Source organism: Hyperolius riggenbachi, chromosome 4, assembly GCF_040937935.1.
Source record: "Hyperolius riggenbachi isolate aHypRig1 chromosome 4, aHypRig1.pri, whole genome shotgun sequence".
In the NCBI taxonomy this organism is placed as follows: domain Eukaryota; kingdom Metazoa; phylum Chordata; class Amphibia; order Anura; family Hyperoliidae; genus Hyperolius; species Hyperolius riggenbachi.
Genome location: NC_090649.1, coordinates 23,661,549 through 23,686,948, shown reverse-complemented (window position 1 = coordinate 23,686,948; position 25,400 = coordinate 23,661,549). Strand labels below are relative to the sequence as shown.

The 25,400-nt window shown below is 45.3% G+C and overlaps 1 protein-coding gene and 4 non-coding genes across 5 annotated transcripts; all 5 read right to left on the bottom strand.

Annotated features, from left to right (window-relative positions):
- Positions 1–5,036: 5,036 nt before the first annotated feature.
- On the bottom strand, positions 5,037–5,108 carry TRNAD-GUC (transfer RNA aspartic acid (anticodon GUC)). Its single transcript has one exon. It is a non-coding gene; the product is annotated as a tRNA-Asp (tRNA).
- A 2,878-nt stretch (positions 5,109–7,986) lies between these two features.
- TRNAD-GUC (transfer RNA aspartic acid (anticodon GUC)) lies at positions 7,987–8,058 on the bottom strand. The gene has a single exon. It is a non-coding gene; the product is annotated as a tRNA-Asp (tRNA).
- A 3,098-nt stretch (positions 8,059–11,156) lies between these two features.
- TRNAD-GUC (transfer RNA aspartic acid (anticodon GUC)) lies at positions 11,157–11,228 on the bottom strand. Its single transcript has one exon. It is a non-coding gene; the product is annotated as a tRNA-Asp (tRNA).
- A 386-nt stretch (positions 11,229–11,614) lies between these two features.
- On the bottom strand, positions 11,615–11,686 carry TRNAD-GUC (transfer RNA aspartic acid (anticodon GUC)). Its single transcript has one exon. It is a non-coding gene; the product is annotated as a tRNA-Asp (tRNA).
- A 2,004-nt stretch (positions 11,687–13,690) lies between these two features.
- Positions 13,691–25,389, bottom strand: OST4 (oligosaccharyltransferase complex subunit 4, non-catalytic). Its single transcript, XM_068279867.1, has 3 exons — positions 25,207–25,389; positions 22,755–22,903; positions 13,691–13,899 (listed from the first exon to the last, which is right to left on the bottom strand). Exon 2 carries the CDS (start codon positions 22,900–22,902, stop codon positions 22,789–22,791), a length of 114 nt encoding a protein of 37 aa, XP_068135968.1. The 5' UTR covers position 22,903; positions 25,207–25,389; the 3' UTR covers positions 13,691–13,899; positions 22,755–22,788.
- Between the last annotated feature and the right edge of the window lie 11 nt (positions 25,390–25,400).

Here is a 25,400-nt window from a genome sequence, read left to right as displayed (position 1 = left end):
CAAAACATAGTACTTTGGCCAACCAATGTGTGTGAAAGAATGCTTGAAACAACTAGAGGATGGTGCTACATATAACAGATTACAATCGGATCCAACAGAGGCCTACCTAAGAAGATTGACGTGTCTATTGAAGTGAGCTGTGGATGTGGGAATAATGAGCCGGTCATCGGCTAATAAACTGATTCCGGATAACCCAAGGAAACCAGTGTGGTATTGCATACCAAAGATCCATAAGGATATTAAGTGCCCACCAGGCCGACCAATTTGCTCGGCTATTGGTTCTGTCTGAGTTTTTGTCACAATTTTTAGATTACAAACTACATCCAATAGTGGAAGCATTACCATCTTTTGTGCTGGACTCAACAGATGTGATTAACAAGTTGAATGATTTTGCGTGGGAAAAAGGATATTCCTTAGCAAGCATTGATGTCATTTCTTTGTACAGTCGGATTAGGCATGAAGATGGATTAAGGGCGGTGAAATCATTTTTCCCACTATTGTAGGAAAGCCCAGAGGAGAATGAGTTCATCTTGTCTGGCCTGGAGGCAGTCCTGACTGGCAACTCCTTCCTCTTCGGCCGCTGGTACCATCAGGAGGTTGGTACGGCGATGGGGACCCCGGTGGACCCCACCTTTGCCAACCTCTTCATGGGCCAGTGGGAGCTTGATCTGGTGTTTTCCGGGAGGGAAGGAGTTGCCACTTGTGTCTGCCTCTGGGTCAGATATATTGACGACATTCTCATAATGTGGACGGGTAACCGGGATCAATTTACAAGTTGGGTTGAGTCCTTGAACTGTAATGAAATCAATCTGCATCTTACTTGAAAGTGGGGAGGTGAGAATCTTGAATTCCTGGATTTAAAAATAGAAATAGCAGGGGACAAACTAATTACTTCTACTTTTAGAAAAAATAATGCATCAGACGCAGTATTGCATGGGAGCAGTTTCCATCCTACTAAGTTGAAGAACAGTCTACCATATAGCCAAATGATACGTACGAAGAGGAACAACACAAAGGATACTTGTAGACAGCAAATTAGGAGGTTAAAGATAGATTTGAAAAAGTGCTTTCTTCAGCTTTGACACGTGTGGAAAAAAACAAATAGGATGTCCCTGTTGCACCCTAATAAGAAGATGAAGAGAGATTGTTTCTTTATGCACTTCACTCACTCACCATTAGGTGAACAGATTGCTAGAACAATTAAAAAGATTTGGGCTCTTCTTCAATCAGACCCACTATTAAAAAGAAAATGTTCAAATCCCCCTTGCATTTTAAGATGCAGAAATTTACAAGATACATTAGTGAGAAGTGAGTTTAGGGCCCCACAGAAGAAAACGTGGATAAACAAAACATGGATTACGGGTAACTATCGTTGTGGTACTTGTGGACATTGCAATCAGCTAAGGAGTGGGAAAATATTTTACCCACCTTGGGAGAACGTACAGAATCAACCATTTCTTTAACTGCCGGACGGAGATGGTAGTGAATGCAGTGACTTGCCCATGCAATCTTATTTATATTGGAAAAACTACCAGACCCATGAGGGAAAGGTTTCACGAGCATTATAAGTCCATCAAAAAGAGAAAAGGGGCGAAAAGCCTTATAGACTATATTAGGATACAACATGGAGCAGATTTTGAGGTTTTGAATTTCTTTGGCATAAAGTGACTGTTCATGTGATGGGTGGAATAGATGTGGATACCAAACTGTTGCAGATAGGGAGCAGGTTCGGATGGTCCAACTGGACTTTAGTTCGGATGGTCCAACTGGACTTAGTTCGGATGGTCCAACTGGTTTCAATGATAGCAAGGATACAGAGGCGCCAGTAGTGTAAAAACAATATTTTAAAAGTTTTAAAAACGGGGAGGTGATGGGTGGATCCGCCTCTCCCAAAAGGAAACACACGATAATGTCGATTTTCCAACACAAAAAATTATTTAGTTATACACTCCAACAATTTGCAACGCGTTTCGCGGGTTCAACCCACTTCATCAGGCTATGGAACGGAGTATAGCACTGAAAACAAAAAAACAGAAGACAGAGGTACGTATATATGTATACAGCCACTAAGCATCAAACATTGTTATAAACAGTTTTCAAACATCTAAACAGGAATTTTAAAGAATGTTGTTTTTGGTTTAGTTTTGACTTAATCGTGCAACCTGTATCAAGTCAGATAAAGTAATAAAACAACAATTGGAGTTAGACGGATGGGTAATTGTGAACTATGTGAGATCAATGTGTGTGCAAACGTGCACACACATTGATCTCACATAGTTCACAATTACCCATCCGCTTTATTGTCCACTTTTATTATCCCTCTTTATTGTCCTTTCTCTACATACTGAGAAGGTCTAACTCCAATTGTTGTTTTATTACTTTATCTGACTTGATACAGGTTGCACGATTAAGTCAAAACTAAACCAAAAACAACATTCTTTAAAATTCCTGTTTAGATGTTTGAAAACTGTTTATAACAATGTTTGATGCTTAGTGGCTGTATACATATATACGTACCTCTGTCTTCTGTTTTTTTGTTTTCAGTGTTATACTCCGTTCCATAGCCTGATGAAGTGGGTTGAACCCACGAAACGCGTTGCAAATTGTTGGAGTGTATAATTAAATAATTTTTTGTGTTGGAAAATCGACATTATCGTGTGTTTCCTTTTGGGAGAGGCGGATCCACCCATCACCTCCCCGTTTTTAAAACTTTTAAAATATTGTTTTTACACTACTGGCGCCTCTGTATCCTTGCTACAAAAGTATCCACCCCTGGTGGAGGGGAATTGGCCCCTTTCTTCTTCCGAACTACAGAGAGCGACTTCTTATTCCTGAGTGGGGACAGGTCTAATCTCCCCACCTGCCTAATTAGTGGTTACCTGGTCGGTAACCCATGTTTGTGAGTATAATAATCTCATTTTTTATTTCTTCTCATATACTTAACATACTACACCATATCGGGCTCTCGGTGTCCTCCCCCTCCCTGGTTTCAATGATAGAATTGATATGGGTGTGTTCTTGTAATTTAGATTATTTAGCAAAGTAGTCACAAATATTACAATCGGGCTGTACAATGATTTAGGGGTAATGAGGTGGATGTTTTTTGTCTTACCTTATAGCCTTTGTGAGTAGGCCGGTTGTATATTGCCTTGTACATAACTAGGGATCTGGAAATATCATGTAGATTTTTCGGTGAAAGCTAATTACTGTATAACACTGGAACCTATGATATAGGTCTGAGTAGGTTGAGAGCGGGGTATTATCCTTCTCTCCTCTGGACACAAATTTTGAGGTTCGTGTTATCTTTGTGCTGCCGTACTCTTTAAAGTTGTGACCAGTCATGGACATTTCTGAGGTTTTGGGTATGGTCCTGACACCTGGAAATGACTTCGAGGTCTTATACTGATTGCTAATAATTGTAATGTGATATTTTCCTGAATATAACAGTTTCTATTGGGAAAGTACTGAAACATTTACATAATTTTTATGTAATGTATTGTTTGCCATTTATTTATTTTGTGTGCCAAAATGTCTCCACATACAGTAGCTGATCCAGAGATTAAATTCCCCTTGTTGTAATTTCTTTATGGCCCACTAGATGGTGCTAATATGCGGCAATGGAGTCAAGCGTACACACTTCCGCATGAAACCAGGGTGATACGCATGATCGCCGGATGATTTCCGAGACGTGACGCGGGTGGAATTACGTCGCCGCTAGTGAAACAGCCTGATTGGCAGGGTTGCTCGTAAACTACGCCAGAGCAAATCTACGCGTCGTACTCCGCAACTACACATCATAGTTCATAGACGAAGTAGTCGTAGTCCTGCTATGCGAAGCTTCGCCCGCTACGCGTAGTTGACGTATGTATTGCAAAGTCAACTACGCGTGCAGTAACTGCGTCTATACGGATCATTGCGCATGCGCAGAAACATTATTGCCCTTCTATACGTATACAATTCCGCATTGGAAGATGGAATGTACGCATATATTATTAGTATATTAGTCACGCCCCTTGAGAAAGCCGGAAGCCGGAGAAACGTTGGGGAAACTGCCAGCCTGCCTGCATGGGACGTCACGCCGGCCCGCTCCCCCGCTCAGGCACCACACTGAGGCTCCTACCATCAGCCCCCTCCAGCCACACTTCTTGCCGTCTGGGACGGTGAGTTCAGAGACCAACTGGCATCCATATTTGCTTGCAGAGACTTATGCAGGCTTTAGACCATTTCAACTGCAGACCATTCCCTTTGGAGTACTTAGAGCATCACACAACCTTTTTTCAGGAGCATGGTGAGATGAACTGATCTATGCTATATATACTCTTGATGTTACGAAGCGAGGATCTGCTTCTCACACCTTTGATATGGAGTCCATTGGACTGCTTCTGTGTGTACCCTGGTGAGGTAACATTATGCTGGCTGGGTACTGCGACATGTGTGATAGTGTGGCCATTTCATAAAGCATTAATCCCGTTGTATGCTCTACCTGTGTTTTTTTGCCACTGCCACAATTTTGATTAGTACACATATATTAGTTCACACATGCGCATAGTTAGCGGATTATTGCGGACTTCCGTATTTTAACGCGTAGTCTACGAAATGCAAACGTAGCAAAGTAATCGCGGAAAACTACGCGTAGTTCCAGCGTAGCGAAGTTGGCTGACTACGAATATCCCTGCTGATTGGAGGATGCGGGGGAGGTGGAACTGACGCGGCCTGCCAATTGCATCAGAAAAGACAACTCTTCTAGGATTTTCTCGCCCAACAGTATCTCAGGTGTTTAGAGAGTGGCAGTTGAGAAAAAGACTTCAAGCGATAAGGACAATTATGGTCGTAAAAGGCTGGTGAACGAGAGAGGTGAAAGACGAGCGGCACAAATAGTCTATAGGAACAAAAGGGCAACAACACCACCCAGCTCACAATTAGCAATATATCATGCAGCACAGGTTAAGGTGTTGACGATTTGAAAAAATAAAACATAATAATATAATAATAATAATGATTTGTGAAGGAGTTTGCCTGAGAAGGAAAATAACATCCTCCCCGTCGGGGAATTGAACCCCGGTCTCCCACGTGACAGGCGGGGATACTCACCACTATACTAACGAGGAGTACATGAGACAGAGCTGACACCTAATGGAGCATGTTAGCAGTGCATTCCTCCTATCTTACTGTTCTGTGTTGCTAAATGCAGTCCTGTCCAGCACATAATCACTGACCTATTAGCATACGCAAGCTCTAATATACACTGAACGGCCAAAATATTAGAGATACCCCTTATTTGAAAATAAACCAGTCCAGCTGTGACCTGTAGTGACGTAACAATGTAAAGTTACCTGAAGAGGACTATCGATTATCGTGTTTTTTAACCTGAGTTTGAGAGAGTTCCTGAAGTGCTGGTAAATAATGATGTAAACATTTCATTTGCTTATCTCTTGTTTACTGTAACAAATTCTTAACATATCATGCAGCACAGATTAACCACTTCGCCTCCAAGGCTTCTTCCCCTTAAAAAAACAGAACAATATTCACCTGTCAGCGCTCCTTCCATTCATTTGCCTATAACTTTATTACTATTTATCACAACAAAACAATCTATATTTTTTTTTTAGCCACCAATTAGGCTTTCTTTGGGGGTATCTTTGGGGGTACTTTTTGCTAAGAATTATTACACTAAATGTGTTTTAACAGGAAAAATAAGAAAAAAAATTAATTGCTTCTCAGTTTTAAGTTATAAAATAATACATGCAACCGTAATTAAAACCCACACATTTTATTTGACCGTTTGTCCCGGTTATTGTAATGTTTAAAATTTTTCCCCAATACAATGTATGACGCCAATATTTTATTTGGAGTAAAGGTGCATTTTTTCAGTTTTGCGTCCATCCCTAATTACAAGCCCATAATTTATATAGTAACAGTAATATACCCTCTTGACATACATATTACAAAAGTTCAGTCCCTAAGGTAACTATTTGTTTTTTTTATTGCGTAATTTTTTTTCAAAACTTTTTGGGGGGTAACTATTGGGGAGTGGGAGGTAAGAGGTTCATTTTAAAAGTTAAAAGTCATTTAATGAAAAAAAGTGTGTCGATGTAATTTTACTATTTGGCCACAAGATGTCCTCACGCATAACTTCCGTATGCGCAGTATTATTACAAAGAGGAAGTAAGGGGTGGATGTGTAAGTATCGTTTTTGTGAATGACGGTGCTGTCTAATAGAATGCGGTGGTCTTTCACACGGAGACTTAGATCAATGAATGGCAACTGTGTTCTCATCCATTGGTCTCCCGGCTAACGATTGGCGGCGGTAACGATAGCGGGGGCGAGCTGGAAGGGACATAGTAGCCACGTCCCTGCAAAGAAATATGGGATTTTGCAGAGACATAGTTACTTGTCCAGGGTGGGTGGGTGGGTGGGGTAGGGGGTGATAGGGAAAGTGGTTAAGGTGATGACACACTGCAAAATAAAACATAATATAATAAGGATAAGTGAAAGATTGTTTGCCTGAGAAGGAAAATAAGACACTCCCTGTCGGGGAATTGAACCCCGGTCTCCCGTGTGACAGGCAGGGATACTCACCACTATACTAACGAGGAGTACATGAGACAGAGCTGACACCTAATGGAGCATGTTAGCAGTGCAACCCTCCTCTCTTACTGCTCTGTGTTGCTGAATGCAGTCCTGTCCAGCTCACACTCACTGACCTATTGGCATACACAAGCTCTAATATACACTATATACAACTAATATATATCTGTACTGAGGTACCTATTCCTGACTATCCATACTGAGGCATTTAATCCTATCTATACTGAGCTACCTATTCCTGGCTATCTATACTGAGGTATCTATCCCTGACTATCTATACTGAGGCACCTATCCCTGGCTATCTATACTGAGGTACCTATCCCTGGCTATCTATACTGAGGCATCTATCCCTAGCTATCTATACTGAGGCATCTATCCTTGGCTATCTATACTGAGGCATCTATCCCTGGCTATCTATACTGAGGCACCTATCCCTGGCTATCTATACTGAGGCACCTATCCCTGGCTATCTATACTGAGGCACCTATTCCTGGCTATCTATACTGAGGCACCTATCCCTGGCTATCTATACTGAGGTACCTATCCCTGGCTATCTATACTGAGGTACCTATCCCTGGCTATCTATACTGAGGCATCTATCCCTAGCTATCTATACTGAGGCATCTATCCTTGGCTATCTATACTGAGGCATCTATCCCTGGCTATCTATACTGAGGCACCTATCCCTGGCTATCTATACTGAGGCACCTATCCCTGGCTATCTATACTGAGGCACCTATTCCTGGCTATCTATACTGAGGCACCTATCCCTGGCTATCTATACTGAGGCATCTATCCCTGGCTATCTATACTGAGGCACCTATCCCTGGCAATCTATACTGAGGCACCTATCCCTGGCTATCTATACTGAGGCACCTATCCCTGGCTATCTATACTGAGGCATCTATCCCTGGCTATCTATACTGAGGCATCTATCCCTGGCTATCTATACTGAGGTACCTATTCCTGACTCTATACTGAGGCATCTATCCCTAGCCATCTATACTGAGGCATCTAATCCTGCCTATCTGTACTGAGGTACCTATTTCTGACTATACTGAGGCATCTAATCCTGGCTATCTATACTGAGGCATCTAATCCTGGCTACCTATACTGGAGGCACCTACTTCTGGCTATTTAATGTAGGGTGGAGAGGAGCCCGGGTCCAAATCCGACATTGGGCCCAGAGGTTTGTAGCTACGCCACTGGCCAACATATTCTATGTATGTGCCAAAAACTATTGCGGGTACAACTGCTGCTGTATTTGGCAAAATAGATTCTGATATGCGTACCGCAAAAGTAAGTCCATGCAACATTCAGGTGTTGACACTACAAAATAAAACATAATAATAATAATAATATGTGAAGGAGGGTTTGCCTGAGAAGGAAAATAACATCCTCCCCGTCGGGGAATTGAACCCCGGTCTCCCGCGTGACAGGCGGGGATACTCACCACTATACTAACGAGGAGTACATGAGACTGACCTGACACCTAATGGAGCATATTAGCAGTGCAATCCTCCTATCTTACTGTTCTGTGTTGCTGAATGCAGTCCTGTCCAGCTCACACTCACTGACCTATTAGTATACGCAAGCTGTAATATATTAATACAACCCTGAAGGCATCTCTGAAAAGACAACTCTTCTAGGATTTTCTCACCCAACGGTATATCGGGTGTTTAGAGAGTGGCAGCTGAGAAAAAAAAGAGACCCTTCAAGCAATAAGGACTATTCTGGTTGAAAAAGACTGATGAACGCGAGGTGAAAGGCAAGCAGCACAGATAGTCTGCAGCAATAAAGGGCAACAACACCGTCCACATCACAATTAGCAATATATCATGCAGCACAAATTAAGGTGTTGACAATTTGCATAATAAAATATAATAAGGATATGTGAAGGTTGAGTTAACTGAGAAGCAAAATAACATCCTCCCTGTCGGGGAATTGAACCCTGGTCTCCCGCATGACAGGCGGGGATACTCACCACTATACTAACGAGGAGTACATGAGACAGCCCAACACCTAATGGAGCACATTAGCAGCGCAACCCTCCTATCTTACTGTTCTGTGTTGCTGAATGCAGTCCTGTCCAGCTCACACTCACTGACCTATTAGCATACGCAAGCTCTAATATACACTATATACACTCTAATATATATCTATACTGAGGCATCTATTCCTGACTATCTATACTGAGGCACCTATTCCTGACTATCCATACTGAGGTACCTATTCCTGATTATCCATACTGAGGCATCTAATCCTGCCTATCTATACTGAGGTACCTATTCCTGACTATCTATACTGAGGCATCTAATCCTGACTATCTATACTGAGGCATCTATCCCTGACTATCTATACTGAGGCATCTAACCCTGGCTATCTATACTGGAGGTACTTATTCCTGACTATCTATACTGAGGCACCTATTCCAGCCTATCTATACTGAGGCACCTATCCCTGGCTATCTATCTATACTGCGGCACCTATTCCTGACCATCTATACTGAGGCATCTATTCCTGGCTATCTATACCGAGGCATCTAATCCTGACTATCTATACTGGAGGTACTTATTCCTGACTATCTATACTGAGGCACCTATTCCTGACTATCTATACTGAGGCATCTATCCATGGCTATCTATACTGAGGCATCTATCCATGGCTATCTATACCGAGGCATCTATTCCTGGCTATCTATACCGAGGCATCTATTCCTGGCTATCTATACTGAGGCATCTATTCCTGGCTATCTATACTGAGGCATCTATTCCTGGCTATCTATACTGAGGCACCTATCCCTGGCTATCTATACTGAGGCATCTAATCCTGGCTATCTATACTGAGGTACCTATTCCTGCCTATCTATACTGAGGCATCTAATCCTGGCTATCTATACTGAGGCATCTAATCCTGGCTATCTATACTGAGGCATCTAATCCTGCCTATCTATACTGAGGTACCTATTCCTGCCTATCTATACTGAGGCACCTATTCCTGCCTATCTACACTGAGGCATCTAATCCTGGCTATCTATACTGAGGTACCTATTCCTGCCTATCTATACTGAGGCACCTATTCCTGCCTATCTATACTGAGGCATCTAATCCTGACTATCTATACTGAGGCATCTAACCCTGGCTATCTATACTGAGGCATTTATTCCTGACTATCTATACTGAGGCATCTAATCGTGACTATCTATACTGGAGGTACTTATTCCTGACTATCTATACTGAGGCACCTATTCCTGACTATCTATACTGAGGCATCTATTCCTGGCTATCTATACCGAGGCATCTATTCCTGGCTATCTATACCGAGGCATCTAACCCTGGCTATCTATACTGAGGCATCTAACCCTGGCTATCTATACTGAGGCATTTATTCCTGACTATCTATACTGAGGCATCTAATCCTGGCTACCTATACTGAGGCATCTAATCCTGGCTATCTATACTGGAGGTACTTATTCCTGACTATCTACACTGAGGCATCTATCCCTGGCTATCTATACTGAGGCATCTATTCCTGGCTATCTATACCGAGGCATCTATTCCTGGCTATCTATACCGAGGCATCTATTCCTGGCTATCTATACCGAGGCATCTATTCCTGGCTCTCTATACTGAGGCATCTAATCCTGCCTATCTATACTGAGGCATCTATCCCTGACTATCTATACTGAGGCATCTATCCCTGGCTATCTATACTGAGGCATCTATCCCTGGCTATCTATACTGAGGCATCTATTCCTGACTATCTATACTGGAGGTACTTATTCTTGACTATCTATACTGAGGCATCTATTCCTGACTATCTATACCGAGGCACCTATTCCAGCCTATCTATACTGAGGCACCTATTCCTGGCTATCTATACCGAGGCATCTATTCTTGACTATCTATACTGAGGCATCTATCCCTGGCTATCTATACTGAGGCATCTATCCCTGGCTATCTATACTGAGGCACCTATCCCTGGCTATCTATACTGAGGCACCTATCCCTGGCTATCTATACTGAGGCACCTATCCCTGGCTATCTATACTGAGGCATCTAATCCTGGCTATCTATACTGAGGCATCTATTCCTGGCTATCTATACTGAGGCATCTATTCCTGGCTATCTATACTGAGGCATCTAATCCTGGCTATCTATACTGAGGCACCTATTCCTGACTATCTATACTGAGGTATCTAATCCTGGCTATCTATACTGAGGCATCTAATCCAGACTATCTATACTGAGGTACCTAATTCTGACTACCTAGACTGGAGGCACCTACTTCTGGCTATTTAATGTAGGGGGGGGGGCGGTTCAAAATTAGACATTGGGCCCCGAGGTCTGTAGCTACGCCACTGGCCAAAATATTCTATGTATGTGCCAAAAACAATTCCGGGTACTACTGCGGTTGTACTTGGCGAAATAAAGAGATTCTGATATGCGTACTGTAATAGTAAGTCTATGCAACATTCAGAGTGCCTGAGGTGTTGACACTGCAAATAAAACACAACATAACAATAAGGATATGTGAAGAAAGGTTTGCCTGAGAAGGAAAATAAGATCCTCCCCGTCGGGGAATTGAACCCCGGTCTCCCGCGTGACAGGCGGGGATACTCACCACTATACTAACGAGGAGTACATGAGACAGCCCTGACACCTAATGGAGCAGATTAGCAATGCAACCCTCCTATCTTACTGCTCTGTGTTGCTGAATGCAGTCCTGTCCAGCTCACACTCACTGACCTATTAGCATACGCAAGCTCTAATATAGTAATACAACCCTGAAGGCATCTCTGAAAAGACAACTCTTCTAGGATTTTCTCACCCAATGGACTATTCTTGTTGAAAAAGACTGGTGAACGAGAGGTGAAAAGCGAGCAGCACAAATAGTCTACACAGCAACAAAACCGTCCAGATCACAATTAGCAATATATCATGCAGCACAGATTAAGGTGTTGACAATTTGCAAAATAAAATAATAATATGTGAAGGTTGAGTTAACTGAGAAGGAAAATAACATCCTCCCCGTCGGGGAATTGAACCCCGGTCTCCCGCGTGACAGGCGGGGATACTCACCACTATACTAACGAGGAGTACATGAGACAGAGCTGACACCTAATGGTGCATATTTGCAGTCCAACCCTCCAATCTTGTGTTGCTGAATGCAGTCCTGTCCAGCAGCATTCCCCTACTGCCCTCAAGGCCCACCAACAGTGCATGTTTTGTGGATATCCACAGAGGTAGTTAATCAGCTCTGCTGAGACACTAATTATAGGTTTATAGTTTTCTGCAAAGCATACTGTGGGCATTGAGGATAGGGCTGGGGAACTCTGCTGTACAGCACACTCACTGACCTACCGGTATTACCATCTCCAAGCTCTATATGCAGTGTGAAGCCAGCCTTAGGGTTTATGAACTAGCACTTTATTTTCACTACATATTTTGTTATACAGCAGAGTCCCAGTTATCCAGGACTCAACTAAGCAGAAGTTTCAACCAAATCAGAACAAATCGCTGGCAGCACTCAGTGGTGAAGGACAACTTTTTGTGAGCTCTGCTGTGCTTAGAGATTGTATTCCATGGCCCTCACAAGGTTAATATACTTTCAATTACTGTATTTTAACATTTAGTACAGAGTTCATGTGTGATAGATAGAGATAGTCAGGTAACATATAGGAATGGTCAATGGGATGCAAATAATTTCCCGTTGATGCAGTATTATGCAAATATATGCAGCTTAAAAGGGAACTGAAGAGAGAGGTATATGGAGGCTGTCATGTTTATTTCCTTTTAGACAATACCAGTTGCCTGGCAGCCCTGCTGATCCTCTGCCTCTAATACTATTAGCCATAGCCCCTGAACAAGCATGCAGCAGATCAGGTGTTTCAGTGGTTCAGACTTATAAGTCTGATCTGACAAGACTAGCTGCATGCTTGTTTCTGGTGTTATTCAGATACTACTGCAGAGAAATAGACCAGCAGGGCTGCCAGGCAACTGGTATTGATTAAAAGGAAATGAACATGACAGCCTCCATATACTTCTCTCTTCAGTTCCCCTTTAAACATAAACCAATCAAATCCTGCTGAGGTAAAATGCGATTGGTCCATTGTCAAGCTGTATACATTTCCATAATCCTGCATCCACTCAAAATTGTTTGCATCGTATTGACCTTCCCCTAGTAATGTACATGCCCCCCCAATCATGAAGGTACAAGCGGCCCACGGCAATGGAAAGAAGACATGAGAGGAGCACATAGGTGAGGGTACACCCCAGTAGAGTTCACAGCCTGGGGGGCACACATAGATGAGGGGAGACCTGGAGGGCCTGGCAGCAGGGATGAGCTCCGGTTGAAAGCCGAATGGGTTTCTTTCAGATTTCATCCCCCTAATTAGTGCAGGTGTGTGCGGGGAAGGTAGGGGGGGGGGGTGTACACGTACCCATCAGCCTTCTTTATCCCGTCCCACGCGGCGTTCCAAGCCACGTCACGTGATTACTACGCTTCCTCCCTCCGGGTTCATCCCTGCCTGGCAGATGGAGGCAGCCCCACAGATTTCATGGTGAAATCTATTGGAAATCTATGTGCAGTGTGTGGCAAGCAGGGCTGTGGAGTCGGTACAAAAATCTTCTGACTCCAACTCCCGACTCCTCAGTTTATGAAACCACCAACACCAATTTCGACTCCGGGTACTCAAAATGGCTCCGACTCCTTGACTCCGACACCTTAATCTAATACTTACCAGGGCTGTGGATTTTGTACAAAAATCATCCGACTCCTGACTCCTCAGTTTATAAAATCACGACTCCGACTCCGGGTGCCCCAAAATTACTCAGACTCCGACTCCTACTCCACAGCCCTGGTGGCAAGTAACAGATCCATCTCTGATCAGATTCGATCAGATAGGGATCAATTGAATGGTTGAATCTGGTCACCATCGTGTATGGACACCTTCACATGTTGAGAGCAATTTACTAGATGAGTGTTTCTTTGCTGAACAGACAGAGAACATCATCTAGCAAACTGCAGACACATCGGGAGAAGCCGGTTCATAGACATCCTGTCCTCTGTGGTGAGAAGGAAGAGACAAGAGACCACGGGGTGTAGAGAATAAACCCTCCTCATTGGAAAACCTTTATTTCTTCCAGCCGCATATCAAAAACAAATCTAAACAATATAAACGGACCAGCTTAGCCATTGGAAAACCTATTTACAATATGGCGGACAGCTAGAAGTGCGGATTCCACTCTGACGCTGTGATGTCATCTTCATACTGGCTGGTGTCACACGGGGACCCCGAGACATCCACACCTGTGGAATAAAAACAGGAATCTTACAACCAGCAGTTCTCATACAAAAGTAAACTATCTGCAAATAACATTCAAAATAAAACCCCACATCTGCTAAACATCCATGCCAGTGCTGCCCGAACTATTCACCACTAAGGGCTCTATTCACAAAGCGTTACTGCATTCGCTAATGCTGAAAACAGCTGATTCTACAGATCACCTTTCCACATTCCAAGTCACTAAACCTATCACTGCTCAGAAAATCACAGTTCCCCACTAGTGAGGTAAATTACAGAACTTGTACGGTAATTGCCTTAAAGGGAAGGTTCAGGGAAACCTGTAAAAAAATAAAAATCCCTATCCGCAGTACAGCCCGGAGGACGTCCGATGACGTCAACGCGCCCGCGTGGGACGCAGAAGAGCCCGTCCTTGGAGCGCAGAAGAGCCCGACTTGGCAGCCGGCCTGGCCAGGTCAGGTCGGCCACCGAAGACGACCGGAAGCCTCTGGAGCGGCGGCGAGGGCACCTCCTGCCTGCCACGGGCTGGAGGAAGCCCCAGGTAAGTGGATAGGGATTTTTATTTTTTTACAGGTTTCCCTGAACCTTCCCTTTAAGAAATGTCAAGAAACAAAGATTGTATTATTGCACACAGAAGAGCTCCCCCTGGTGGCTGCAGCACATCTAAAGGGATAACAGGGTTGCACTGCAGGGAAAACCTCCGAGTCCTACACACAGCTCCCTGTCTGCCTGCTGCTCTGCTACATGCTGGTAAGTGGCACTTGCTGAGCAGGGATTAGTGAATTGAGGCATGTTTGTTCCATAAATTACCAAACTTCTGCCTCATGAGGGAAAACTTAAATAAATTTGGGGAAAAAAGGTTTTTTTTTCTGAAAAATCTTCACATTTCAGCACTGTTTCCATTCATTTGGCAATAACTTTATCACAACTTATCACATCTAAATGATCTAAATCTTGTTTTTGGCACAAGTGAGGGGGTTATGGCGGCTGTCATTTCTTTCCTTTTAAACAATACTAGTTGCCTGGCGTCCTGTTGATCACTCCAGCATCAGCAAGGCCTGACTCGCACACCTGAAACAAGCATTTATCTAGTCCAGTCAGAAACACCTGCTCAGCATGCTTGTTTAGGGTCTATGACTAAATATATAAGAGACGGAACATCAGCAGGGCAGCCAGGCAATTTGCAGTGTTTAAATGGAAATATGTCAGCCTCCATATTCCCCTCACTTCAGGTGTCTTTTAGGGGTTTAGGCTAGAGGTGGCCACTAACAATCCAATTTCTATTGAAAAATCGTTCGAGCGATCAGATGTGAAATCGTTCACTACAACAATGAACCAATCTTTGCTTCCTATCTATCACAACTGACAAGAAAATCCAAATTTTGGTTTGATGAAAATCCAATCGGCCGACTATTTTTATAATCATTTGTAACGGATTGTGCCCATTAACTGAAACTATTTACAACCAATCCGATCAGGATTTCTGATTGCTCAAACGATTTTTCGCTAAAAATTGGACCATTAGTGGCCTCCTTCAGTTTCCTCTTTGTGTCGGGTCTGTCTGAGATGCAAGTGGTACTCGCGCTGATGTGAATTCACATCTGAATCTCCCAGCCCCACGGCAATGTGGGTGTGTATATGTTACGGCCAGAACCCGAAGTGTGGCCACTTCTAGTTCTGGCCGGCCAATGTGCGAAGTGGCCGCAGCGCAGCGGCCAGTGTTAGAAATGGAATGTTTCCTTTTATTATTAATGTAGTTTTCCGGCCAAATGTAGCAAAACAGTTAGTTAATTTAATGAAATGAAGCTGGCGGCTCCGCCTCCTCTCCTCCGCCCCCGCCTCTCTCTCTCTTCTTCGGGCAGCCGGCGGGGACACACGTGTCCCCGAGAGTCGTTCGTGGCGGCAGGAAAGCAGAGCGGGGAGGCTGCAGACATTGCTTCTGCCAGCACCCGCTCTGCAGGGACGAACGACAGGATTGCCTGCCGCGACGAACGACTCTGGGGGGACACGCATGTCCCCCGCTGCCAGTATCGGGGGGGAGAGAGAGGCAGGGGTGGAGGAGAGGAGGCGGAGCAGAAGCCGGGCGGCTTCATCCTTCTACATTGCCGCCAGCTTCATTTCATTAAATTAACTAACTGTTTTGCTACATTTGGCCAGAGACGGCCGGAAAACTACATTAATAGTAAAAGGAAACATTCCATTTCTAACATTGGCCGCTGTTTGGTATATGTTGGGGATAACAGATACATGCGCCGTGTGTTTAGTTTAAGTCGGACCTGAACTCAGAACTTTCTCTCTGCTCTAAAAGATAAGCAACAGCATAGTAACCTTTAAAGAAAAACCTTTCTTTGTTACATCTGACAAGACTAGCTGCATGCTTGTTTCTGGTGCGATTCAGATGCTACTGCAGCCAGATAGACCAGCAGGGCTGCCAGGCAACTGGTATTGTTTAACAGGAAATAAATATGGCAGTTTTCATATTATCCTCCCTTCAGTTGTTCTTTAAAAGGAAATGAATATGGCAGCCTCCATATTCCCAGAGTTAAGGTGTGCTTTAAATGTGGAGATCCACACAATTCTGTTTATTAATAATGTGTAAGCTAGACATAGGCCTCAATTCACTAAACTTATCTCCTGTCTTTAATAACTCTTCTAGAGTTGTTACCATGGTGATAAGGCATGTAGTATTCAGGAAACATTTTACCTCAGGCAAACCTGAAGTTAACTCTTCTGTCTTTAAATTAACTCTCCAATCCTTAAAATAACTCCAGAGTTAAAGACAGGCTGTTAATTAACTGCGTGTGAAAATAACTACAGAGGAGGTAAATTAACTACAGAGGAGGTAAATTAAGGAATGAAGAGGTAAGATAACTCTCTCACGTGTGGAGGTAAGTTTTCTCTTGCTTTATTATCTCCAGCATGATCTTAGTGAATTGAGGCCATAGACAGGATAATTACAGCGTGAAAAGCAAAGTCAATTGATCCACCTCTGATCACGAATCGGATGCCTCAATTACTCCCACCATGGATATGTTGGGGATAACAGATACATGCGCCGTGTGTTTAGTTTAAGTCGGACCTGAACTCAGAACTTCCTCTCTGCTCTAAAAGATAAGCAACAGCATATTAACCTTTAAAGAAAAACCTCTTTGTTACAACTAATATAAATCCTGAAAAAAATCTGCAGTGTGTCTACTTCCTGGACACTGCTGAAAGCACACAAAAGGGTTAACCTTCAGTGTTTACATATTAGGGCAACACCCTGGACACAGCTCACAGCACTGATTCACACTGGCTGATAAGGGCTAGACACAGGGACCGGAACTCAGAGCATCCTCTGCCACACAGCAGCACAATAACCTTCACATAAAAACACATGTCTGTTACAGCTGACACAAATCCTGCAATAAGTCGGCAGTGTGTCTACTTCCTGCTTTCATAGAAGCAGACATATTGATAACATCCTGAGCTTTCAAATGGGCTTGTCTGCCATTGCAATTGGCAGTCATTATACACAGGAGAGAGATCAGATTACAACTTGTGATTAGTCACAGATGAGGGGGGATTAGACTGGCTAAAAACTCTCTAAATACATACAGGGTGCATTTCTCTATGTTGTCCTTCTGTCCTGTGCAAGAGTTCAGGTCCACTTCAAAGGGGCCCTGAGCAGAGGCTGTGGGTGAGCATATAAGCATACCCACGGCTATTTGGTTAAGAGGAGAGACTCTCACTGGTCCTTAGGTAAGCGCTCCTGCTCCCGGGCTGGCTGCTATCCATTACATGGGATCGGTGACTTTCACATAAAGTCGTGCTGTGACCCGGAAGAGGAAGCTTGCGCAGGCTTCTTCCTCCCCTCCACGCATGAACCACATAATGACCCACGGCTGAGGGAGGGGAAAGCCAGGAAGCATGCGCAGAGAGGACCTGCAGGCTTCCTGTTCCGGGTCACAGCGCCACTTTATGTGAAAGTCGCTGATCCCATGTAATGGATAGCAGCCAGCCCGGGAGCAGGAGTGCTTACCTAAGGGGCCGGTAAGAGTCTCCTCTTTACCAAATAGTCGTGAATATGCTTATATGCTTACCCACCACATCTGCTCAAGGTCCCTTTAAGGCTCCTACACATGTTCAAGCAAGAAGTTTTGAATTAGGATGATACCATTTATTGGCTAACTAAGAAGAAAAGCGAGAAAAGCTGTAAGCTTTCAGCTATGAAGCCTCCTTCAGACTGATTCCTGAAAGCTTCATAGCTGAAAGCTTACTGCTTTTCTTGTAAGTTAGCCAATAGATGGTACATATCATCCTGATTAAATTAACTAACTGTTTTGCTACATTTGGCCAGAGACGGCAGGAAAACTACATTAATAATAAAAGGAAACATTCCATTTCTAACATTGCCCGCTGCGCTGCGGCCACTTCGCACATTGGCCGGCCAGAACCCGAAGTGGCCGGCCAGAACTAGAAGTGGCCACACTTCGGGTTCTGGCCGTAACATATACAATGCCTGAAAAATGCTGCAGACCTGATTTTATTACCTGTACATGACAGGAAGCAGCTGATTTCAATAGGCTGTCATTTAGATACCGAATTTATGACTTGGAAATCAGAGCGAAGCCACCCAAGCCCTTATAAACGCCCCCCCCCCCCCCTGCATGCTGGAGATGAGATGTAGTTCACCGATGTGATTACATCTCCCAGCATGCATCCTGGCTGCCAGGGACACAGGACATCACAGCCCTCTCCCCCATAGGCAAGTAAATGCCTTCTGTGCCCCCCTAGGAGGAGGTTCATTAGAGAAGTTTTCAAAACTTAGTGCATAGATTAACTGCATGCACTACTACACAAAACTGCTGAAAGACCAGCAGGATGCCAGGTACTATTTAAAGTGCAAAGTATATGGATCAGATGAAAATCACACGACAATCGAGCAGATTTGTTGGACATGTTAGTTTGGGTCCGCTTTAAAAGTCCGTGTCCACTACAAAACCATTTCTACTACCATTTCTACTACATGCAGATCCAGGCTGAGGGCTGGTGCACACCAAGCGTTTTTAGTAGCGTTTTCAAAACCGCTGCCGCCTGTAAAAAAAGGTTGGCTAATGTATCTGAATGGGATGGTGCACACCAGCGGTTTGAAGTTTTTAGCAAACCGCAAACGTGGCTCCTGCTGCACTTTTGTGGTTTGCAGAAGTGTTTCTGCCTCGATGTAAAGTATAGGAAAAACGCTAGATCAGAGCTCTCTGGAAAACCGCTAGATCAGAGCTCTCTGGAAAACCGCTAGATCAGAGCTCTCTGGAAAACCGCTAGATCAGAGCTCTCTGGAAAACCGCTAGATCAGAGCTCTCTGGAAAACCGCTAGATCAGAGCTCTCTGGAAAACCGCTAGATCAGAGCTCTCTGGAAAACCGCTAGATCAGAGCTCTCTGGAAAACCGCTAGATCAGAGCTCTCTGGAAAACCGCTAGATCAGAGCTCTCTGGAAAACCGCTAGATCAGAGCTCTCTGGAAAACCGCTAGATCAGAGCTCTCTGGAAAACCGCTAGATCAGAGCTCTCTGGAAAACCGCTAGATCAGAGCTCTCTGGAAAACCGCTAGATCAGAGCTCTCTGGAAAACGCTAGATCAGAGCTCTCTGGAAAACGCTAGATCAGAGCTCTCTGGAAAACCGCTAGATCAGAGCTCTCTGGAAAACCGCTAGATCAGAGCTCTCTGGAAAACGCTAGATCAGAGCTCTCTGGAAAACGCTAGATCAGAGCTCTCTGGAAAACTGCTAGATCAGAGCTCTCTGGAAAACGCTAGATCAGAGCTCTCTGGAAAACGCTAGATCAGAGCTCTCTGGAAAACGCTAGATCAGAGCTCTCTGGAAAACGCTAGATCAGAGCTCTCTGGAAAACGCTAGATCAGAGCTCTCTGGAAAACGCTAGATCAGAGCTCTCTGGAAAACGCTAGATCAGAGCTCTCTGGAAAACGCTAGATCAGAGCTCTCTGGAAAACGCTAGATCAGAGCTCTCTGGAAAACGCTAGATCAGAGCTCTCTGGAAAACGCTAGATCAGAGCTCTCTGGAAAACGCTAGATCAGAGCTCTCTGGAAAACCGCTAGATCAGAGCTCTCTGGAAAACCGCTAGATCAGAGCTCTCTGGAAAACCGCTAGATCAGAGCTCTCTGGAAAACGCTAGATCAGAGCTCTCTGGAAAACGCTAGATCAGAGCTCTCTGGAAAACGCTAGATCAGAGCTCTCTGGAAAACGCTAGATCAGAGCTCTCTGGAAAACGCTAGATCAGAGCTCTCTGGAAAACGCTAGATCAGAGCTCTCTGGAAAACGCTAGATCAGAGCTCTCTGGAAAACGCTAGATCAGAGCTCTCTGGAAAACGCTAGATCAGAGCTCTCTGGAAAACGCTAGATCAGACCTCTCTGGAAACCGCTAGATCAGAGCTCTCTGGAAAACCGCTAGATCAGAGCTCTCTGGAAAACCGCTAGATCAGAGCTCTCTGGAAAACCGCTAGATCAGAGCTCTCTGGAAAACCGCTAGATCAGAGCTCTCTGGAAAACGCTAGATCAGAGCTCTCTGGAAAACGCTAGATCAGAGCTCTCTGGAAAACGCTAGATCAGAGCTCTCTGGAAAACGCTAGATCAGAGCTCTCTGGAAAACCGCTAGATCAGAGCTCTCTGGAAAACCGCTAGATCAGAGCTCTCTGGAAAACCGCTAGATCAGAGCTCTCTGGAAAACGCTAGATCAGAGCTCTCTGGAAAACGCTAGATCAGAGCTCTCTGGAAAACTGCTAGATCAGAGCTCTCTGGAAAACCGCTAGATCAGAGCTCTCTGGAAAACGCTAGATCAGAGCTCTCTGGAAAACGCTAGATCAGAGCGGTTTTCCAGGCGTTTTTGTTATAGTAGGTGTTCAGTAATAGCTTTTACTGTAACAATATCTGTAATCTGCTACACAAAACGCTCCAAAATACGCTAAGCATGTTTAGAAAACCTCTCTAATCATGCCTAGAATCGCTCTGAAATCTGCTTCAAAAACCTCCAGCGTTTTGCAGATCTGCTAGCGGTTTTTGGTGTGCACTGGGCCTCAGTCTGCATTTTTCCTCGCATGCGAGTGGGGCGGGCAAACGCTGCTCATCTCTGTAGTAACTTGCCATCCAGATCGCACTGTGGTGTGAATTTGGACAGCATGCTGCAGTTTATGCAGCCGAGTCTCTATAGCCATGCATGACACTGGTTAGCGATATGGGGCTGCAGCTTCGCAGCAGTACAGGATCCATGGCTGAATTGGAAACTGCTGCGCCCCCTAGTGGAAATGCGCTCTAAGGGCTGTTTCTCAGATGCATGGCAGAATAACTGACACAACTGGCCACTGTGAACCTAGACTTACAGAGAAACTAAAAACACAAAAAATACTGATACTTGAACTCTTAAAAAAAACCCAGAAATTTGCCTTCTTAAAACAGAAAGTATTTGCAATTATTCAGGTTGGAATGCGCATATGATGTCTCCCACAATGCATCATGCTGAATATGCAAATCATCCCTTGTTGTCCCTGTAAGCTAGCCACACCTCCAGAACCGCTGGAATGCAATGATGTGTCAGCTCGTTATTTGTACAGAGCCATAATAATCCAACATGCATATAGACTGTTTCGGAATTGGTTTATCCTCATCAGTGCATGGCATGGATTTAGCAATCATTAATTCTTGTTGTTCATGGCTTTCTTCTGTTTTGGCTGTCTTAGGTTACAGACAGACAGACAGACATTGTCAGACAGAGACACACACACACATTACACACACACACACACATTACACACACACACACACATTACACACACACACACACACACACACACACACACACACACACACACACACACACACACACACACACACACACACACACACACACACACACACACACACACACACACACACACACACACACACACACACACACACACACACACACACACACACACACACACACACACACACACACACACACACACCACAATTTTTTTTACATTTCTTTTCAATTAGAGATTTAAAATTGCAACATTTGAAAAATCTTTGCACAATTTTTCCCCAATTATCAAAAAAAATAAAATAAATAAATAAATGTCTTAACTAAATGTTCATTAAACCCAATCAGAAAAATAAGCCACTCCCAGACAATAAAAAATAGGAAATTTGTTCACATTTCTTGCTCAACTTAAAAAAAAGTAAGATTTTTCTGTACACCCAATTGTTTTTACTTAACCACCCTGGCGTTCTATTAAGATCGCCAGGGCGGCTGCGGGAGGGTTTTTTTTAAATTAAAAAAAAACTATTTCATGCAGCCAACTGAAAGTTGGCTGCATGAAAGCCCACTAGAGGGCGCTCCGGAGGCGTTCTTCCGATCGCCTCCGGCGCCCAGAATAAACAAGGAAGGCCGCAATGAGCGGCCTTCCTTGTTTTGCTTACATCGTCGCTATAGCGACGAGCGGAGTGACGTCATGGACGTCAGCCGACGTCCTGACGACAGCCGCCTCCGATCCAGCCCTTAGCGCTGGCCGGAACTTTTTGTTCCGGCTACGCTGGGCTCAGGCGGCTGGGGGGACCCTCTTTCGCCGCTGCTCGCGGCGGATCGCCGCAGAGCGGCGGCGATCAGGCAGCACACGCGGCTGGCAAAGTGCCGGCTGCGTGTGCTGCTCTTTATTTGAAGAAAATCGGCCCAGCAGGGCCTGAGCGGCAGCCTCCAGCGGTGATGGACGAGCTGAGCTCGTCCATACCGCCCGGCTGGTTAATAGGTATAAAAACAAATCTTTTTATTGTATCGTGAGTTGACAACTTTGATTGATGGTATGTATCTGCTGCAAGTACGCATTTACCTGCAGACCATTGGCATCAGCAGAGGTCCGCACGTCACTCCTGCTTCTTGGGGTTGTTAACGGCCACGTAGTGATACAAGACCACCAGCAGGAAGAGGGAGACGCCAAGCATGTTGGCAAATATGGCGAGTTGTACGTCTGTGATCATCCTACAGGGAAGAGCATCACAAGATTGTATCAGTACCATCCACACAGCGCATACAAGAGAGCACCAACACAAATCTTAAAGCCATTACTACCATATGCCTCAGCCGACTTTAAAGTGTACCTGTGGTGGGTGTTGTGAGTGTATTTATACTCACCTGGGGCTTCCTCCAGCCCCATTAGCTGCGTGGGTCCTTTTCCGGCCACTCCATTCTCTAGTAAATCCACCTGGTAATCCGGACAGTCATGCCCTTCTGCGCATAAGCAGCCAGAGCATGTGCAGATCCCTCGCTGCGCTCCCGTTTCCAGTGCAGAAAGCTCCCAGCTGCGGGAGCGCGCCAGGGGGTGTGCGCGGCTGACACGTGCAGAAGAGTGCGGCCGGAGTAATGGGGATTTACAAGAGAATGGATCGGCTGGAGAGTGACCCACGCAGCTAATGGGGCTGGAGGAAGCCCCAAGTAAGAATAAATACAGCCACAACGCCTATCTTTAGGTGTATACGGGACTTTAGAAAAGCTCATAAGGTGACCCAACCTCTACAAAGAACATAAACTCTCCTGGGCTGAGATGGATCTCTACCCAGGACTAATCAGAAATGGAAGGCTAAGGACTGACAGCTGCCAGGATATTATTAATCATTAGCTTGTAACCCTCCCCCCTGGAAATGTTCTAGTCCAGTTCAAGAGAACCCTGCTTGCTGTGGAGCAAAACTTTTCAGCATCATCGGAATCTACATGAGGTCTGGTCCGGCTGAGGCTTGGAACCCACTAGAGCTCTAGCGATTTACCTAAATGCTCTGCCACTGTAAATGGATGGGACAGATTCCACTGGAGCGATTGCAGTTAGGGAAATTGCTGCACATGCAGCATTTTGAGAGCATTATTCTAAATGTATAGTATAGGAGCAGGGAAATCGCTCCCACAATCATAAAGTGCTCCCACAAATCGTTAGCCATTGCAATAGCACTTTGTAATGGGTCGCCAGCAGTTGGTTTCGTTCTGGCAAAATGCTTTTCTGCTACCGCACCAGAAAAGCCTTTGATGTTCTTCGTCGCCTTTGAGCCCCAGACCGTAAAAGTAAATGTTGCCGACACCATATAGCAATCAGAAAATTCCCTACTGACCGTGACACTTGACAAAACGACTTGAGATGAACGTTACCATTCATCTCAAGGACGGAGCCCAAGCCGCAAACGCTGCTGGGGACGAATGCCAGCAGCCGTCTGTGTGAAGTGATGCATTTGCATGCTTTGTCGATGGGTATGCTGAAATGATGGAACACCGTACCTGAGCGTTACCCCCTCCTGTATGTCCATCGGGCCCGTTTCTAGGGCCATGCGGCTGCCCTGAGCGCTGGAGGAGGGGGCGCTGTGATGGAGGGGAAACCGCAGCTGTGGGGAGGGCGGTCTGACCTCTCCCTCCGTCTCCCAGGCGACCGTCCATGCCCCCCCCCCCCCGCGCTGCAGAGTGAGCGCAGCAGGAAGCGCTGTATATACAGCAACTCACCTCCCTGCGTTCCATTCGCTGATCACTTGCCGCTGGTCTCCTCCTCTGCATAGCCGTGGTATACACAATCTACTTCCTGTTTAGCATTAGGGGCCTGGGGGCGCCTACCTAGCTAGCCTATACTGGTGGCAACTATACTGAGTACATTTGAAATCGGCGCCGGTAGACTTGGGCGCAGGATACAGCGGTATATGGCTGGTCCTGCTTCAGCACAAGTCCGGGCCGAATTAATTACTATTCCCCCTCCAGGCTGTCATGGATGGTGGGGAATGAAATAATTCGGCTTCCAGCGATTGCTGGAAGCCGAATTATTATGATTTTTAAGCAACTTCGGCTCTGTCTTCTGACGACGCCGACGTTACTCACCGAGCGCCGCTATAGACTGAATCCCTTTACAGTCTATGGCGGCGGTGGCTGCGCCCAAATCTAGCAGCGCTGAAAAGCACTGCTCCGACTATACTGGCTACCTATATTGGAGGCACCTGCCTAACTAACCTATACTGGAGCACCTATACCTGGCTACCTATACTGGGTGGCCCTACAGCTGGCTGCCTATCCTGTGGGCACCTATACCTGGCTCCACAGTGAGGGGGGACAATTTTCACACCCTCGCCCTGGGTGCACTTTAGCCTAGAAACTGCCCTGATATCCATCTCCACTCTATATCACCCCCTCCATAGTATATTACTCCCCCATTATATACATCTTCCCCTCCCATGTGTGGCGGTACAGACCCCCCAATCCCCCCCCCCCCCCCCCCCCCCTGTAGTAACTCCTCCCCCTCCTCATGCAGCCGGGATCACCTCTCCTCAGGCAGCAGCGGCGGCGGGTCAGGCTGGGACGGGTCTCGCTCCTCCGCTCTGTATGGAATAGAGACACGTCACCCCGGCTCTTCCTGTACGCAGCGCCCCCTGCTGTCACCTACACGTCACTGCGCCTCCACCCAATACACGGAACAGCGGCCATCTTGCTGCACCCGGGTAGAGAGGCGACGTGA